We start from the raw sequence: 4,304 nt of genomic DNA, 5'->3' as shown, positions 1-4,304 counted from the left end.
CATCTTATGTGAACATTATAAACATGTTTAATGCGTTATGAGAACTATAGTCGTTTATGATACTTATAACCAATATAGAAATGTTATTTTCTGTTTATGATAAGATATTGCCCACTTGTGATTACTTGTCATGTTTCTGATTCAAATAAATGTTGATTAAGTTGTTATCTGAGTTTATATAGTCTACTGTCACGATCCAAATTTTTCTCCGTAGAATATCGTGACGACACCTAGTCTTTATGACTAGATAAGCCTAAGATTTGTGCGGAATAACAGAATATAAACTAAACTCAAACCTCAACACATGAAATATAAATAAAAACTGCGATACAAACAATTACAACTCCCAAAACCAGGTAGAAATAATTCACATGCTCTAAGAGAAATACTAAGTGTCTCTAACAATGTCCTTCGAAGTCGATCGAGTATAAGACCGATTCTGGGACCATGGTCTCGATATTCTCGAAGGCAGGCGTCATGCCCGGTGGGACTTTAGCTCGATTTCGGTCCTTTGTTGCCATGTCTCGAACCTAGCTTATTTTGTCGGAGGCTAGGATGCACCATTAGCTCAAATTCACCCGTATACACTATATTAAATGAATTTGACTCTTAATAAAAATATGTAGCTGGATAGCGAGAGTCTAACTAAGACGCAAATTAATGCTATGTTTATAATACACGCCTCATTGTACTAAAAACCATATTGACGAAGACTTCAAATCTAAGTCTTAATAAAAACATGTGTCTTGATAGTCATAGGGAATATGGATCAATTTTCACTTAATACTTTTTTTTCTCCTTATTTTAGTGGTGCACCCATATTTTAGAAATACTAGGTTCGCCTCTAATTAGTACTAGTAAAAAACTTACACTAATTTTGAATCTTGAACTTTAGTCCTAATAAAATCATGTGGACTGAGAGTCAAACAAAAACTGAAACTATATTAGAAATACTATATTCAAAAATTTTGAGTCTAAAAAAAACATGTAGCTTGATAGTGAGAGTCTAACTAAAACTCAAATTAGTGCTATGTTTATAATACACGTTAGTGTACTCAAAAACATATCGACGAAGACTTCAGATTTTGAGTTCATGGAAATACTTTCAAACATCAAATAAGCATTCAAAAGCTCATCATTAATTCAACTTCATCGGAAAAGAATATATAGCAGCATGATTCTTGCTCTTGATATTTGCAGTTTGATTCTTAGTCTATTGGTTTAGAATACCCGTATAGTCTAAGAGGTCCACAAGTACAATACCCTTTATTATGTGATTTTTAGCAGATAGATATGTAGTATCATAGAAGATGGGATAGGACCAGGCATACAAAAACTTTAAATAAAACATATGCTACTGTTTATGGAGTATTTACTTTGAATATAATTAGTGTCTGTACGCCTCAAGTGGATTTGTACGAGAAGATCAAAAGGCGCTTCTGGGAGGACATAGATGGGTCAGTGGGAGGGGGGGGGGGGGGGAATTTCGTACACTAAAAAGATTATCTTAGGAGGAGATTTTAATGGTCACATTGGGGCATCGTCTAGGGATTATGACAGTGTACATGTCGGCTTCGATTTTGGAGACAGGAATGGAGGAGAACTTCGCTGTTGGATAGTGCTAAAGCCTTTGATTTGATGGTTGTTAACTCGTGTTTCCCGAAGAAGGAGGAGCACTTGGTCACCTTCCAAAGTACAATAGCCAAGACCCAAATTGATTATCTACTTCTCAGGAGGTGTGATAGAGGTTTATGTATGGTCTGTAAGGTCATACCGAGTGAGAATCTCACAACCCAACATAGGCTATTGGTTATGGACCTGAAGATCATGCGGACAAGAGAAAAAAGGGTTGTGTCCAGTCTGCCTAGGATCAGGTGGGGTGCCTTGACTGAGGACAAAACTCATGTGTTGAGGGAGAAGTTACTGGCTGTGGAGGCTTGGAGGAGTAGTGGGGACTCAGGTTGTATGTGGACTATGACAGTGAATTGTATTAGAGAAGCTGCGAGAGAGGTGTTAGAGGTCTCGAAGGTTTTCTCTGGTAACCGCAAAGGGGACTGATGGTGAAATGAAGAAGTCTAAGGTAAAGTGAAAGCCAAAAAAGCGGCTTATAAAAAGCTAGTATAGATGATAGACGAGGTGGAGAAGAGGGCCAACAGGGAGCGATATAAGAAGGCTAAGAAGAAGACAAAGTTAGCAGTCACTACGGCTAAGACAATGGCGTTTGGACATTTGTATGAAGAGCTTGGAGAGAGAGGCGGGGACATTTGTATGCTTTGAATATGATAAAACATGAAATCGATATAATGGTGGCAACTGCCTTGATTAACATGTATGCTAAATGTGGGAGGATTGATGATGCTTTTCGAGTTTTCAAGGTGATGCCTCGAAGGAACATAGTTACATGGAATACCATGCTAAGCGGACTGGCAATGCAGGGAAAGGGAGATATGGTATTGCATTTGTTTGCTCAGATGTTTAGAGAGGTCAAACCAGATGATGTAACATTTGCATCTTTGTTAAGTGCTTGTAGTCACTCAGGTTTAGTTGTTCAAGGTCGACACTTATTCTATAGCCTTGAATCATCATATGGAATAAAGCTTTCTGCAGAGAACTATTCTTGCATTGTGGATCTTTTGGGTCGGGCAGGACATCTTGAAGAAGCAGAGTCCAGAATCAGAAGAATGTTGATTGCCCCCCATGAAGTTGTGTTGGGATCACTATTGGGGTCATGCAGTGTCCATAAAAACCTTGAGCTGGGGGAATGCCTAATGAAAGAAAGGAAGACACGTGATCTGGCCATCAAGTGAATTGCATAAAAGACGAGGATGGTAGAGTACTGATGGATGAGGCTCAGATTAGGCAGAGGTGGCAGTCATACTTCCATAAATTCTTGAATGATAGGGGAACATGGATATTGTGTCATGTGACTTGGAGCATGCTGGGAGTCATCAGGCCTTTGGGTACTGTAGGCACATAAGTATAGGGAAGGTCGAGGTGGCGATGCGTAGGATGAGCATGGATAGAGCGACCGGGTCAGACAAGATCCCCGTAAAATTCTGGAAGAGCGCAACTAAGGCTGACTTGGAATGACTATCTAGGTTGTTCAACGTCATTTTTAGGACGGAGAGGAAGCCTGACTAATGGAGGTGGAGTACGATGATTCTATTATACAAGAACAAAGGTAATATCTAAAATTGCTATAACTATACGGGTATCAAGCTGCATAGTCATACGATTAAAGTTTGGGAGTGGATGGTGGAAGGGAGGGTGAGAAGGAATGTTTCTATTACCGAGAACTAGTTCGATTTCATGTTGGGTCGTTCGAATACGAAAGTCATTCATCTGGTGATGGGATTGGGGGATCAGTATAGGGCAATGAAAAAGTATTTATATATGGTGTTCATTGACTTAGAGAAAGCATACAACAAAGTCCCGAGAGATGTTCTGTGGAGGTGTATAGAGGCTTAAGGTGTGCCTGTAGCCTACATTAGAGTGATTAAGGACATGTATGATAGAGCTATTATACGGGTGAGGTCAGTGAGAGGAGACTTAGAACACTTCCCGGTTGTGATGGGGTGGTATACGGGATCAACCCTTAGCCCGTTTTTGTTTTCATTGGCGATGGACGCATTGACGCGGCACATTCAAGGGAAGGTTCTATGGTATATGTTATTTGCAGATGATATAGTTCTGATTGACGAGACACGAGGAGGTGTCGACGACAGACGAGAGGTTTGGAGACAGACTCTTGAGTTTAAAGATTTCGAGCTGAGCAGGACTAAGACGGAGTACTTGGACTGCAAGTTCAGCAAAATTACCTAGGAAGCGGACAAGAGTGCGAGTCTTGATACACAGGTCATCCGTAGGAGAGAGAGTTTCAAATACCTTGTATCTATAATATAAGGTAACAGAGAGATTGATGAGGATGTTAAGTATCGTATCATATCAAGATGAATGATGTAGAGACTCGCTTCTGGTGTCTTGTATGATAAGAATGTGCCGTTGAGACTTAAAGGTTAGTTCTACAAGGTAGTAGTTAGACCGACTATGTTGTATGCAACATAGTATTGGCCTATCAAGAACTCTCATGTCCAGAAGATGAAAGTAAATAAGATGAGGATGTTAAGGTGGTTGTGTGGGCATACCAGATGAGATACACTTAGGAATGAAGTTATTTGGTATAAGGTGGCAGTGGCCCCTGTAGAGGATAAAATATGGGAGGCGAGGTTGAGATGGTTTGAGCATGTTAAGAGGAGAAGCATAGAAGCCCCACTTAGATGGTGCGAGAGGTTAGCCTTAGTGGG

General features: G+C 40.2%; 1 protein-coding gene across 1 annotated transcript; it reads left to right on the top strand.

Moving 5' to 3' along the window:
- Positions 1 to 2,303: 2,303 nt before the first annotated feature.
- On the top strand, positions 2,304 to 2,807 carry LOC138894565 (pentatricopeptide repeat-containing protein At5g15340, mitochondrial-like). Its single transcript, XM_070179269.1, has one exon. The coding sequence runs from the start codon at positions 2,304 to 2,306 to the stop codon at positions 2,805 to 2,807; it is 504 nt and encodes a 167-aa protein (XP_070035370.1).
- The last annotated feature ends 1,497 nt before the right edge of the window (positions 2,808 to 4,304 follow it).

The sequence above is a fragment of the Nicotiana tomentosiformis genome, chromosome 6, assembly GCF_000390325.3.
Source record: "Nicotiana tomentosiformis chromosome 6, ASM39032v3, whole genome shotgun sequence".
Taxonomy (NCBI): Eukaryota; Viridiplantae; Streptophyta; class Magnoliopsida; order Solanales; family Solanaceae; genus Nicotiana; species Nicotiana tomentosiformis.
Note: the sequence above shows the minus strand (reverse complement) of the source record. Positions and strands in the feature narration are given on the sequence as shown.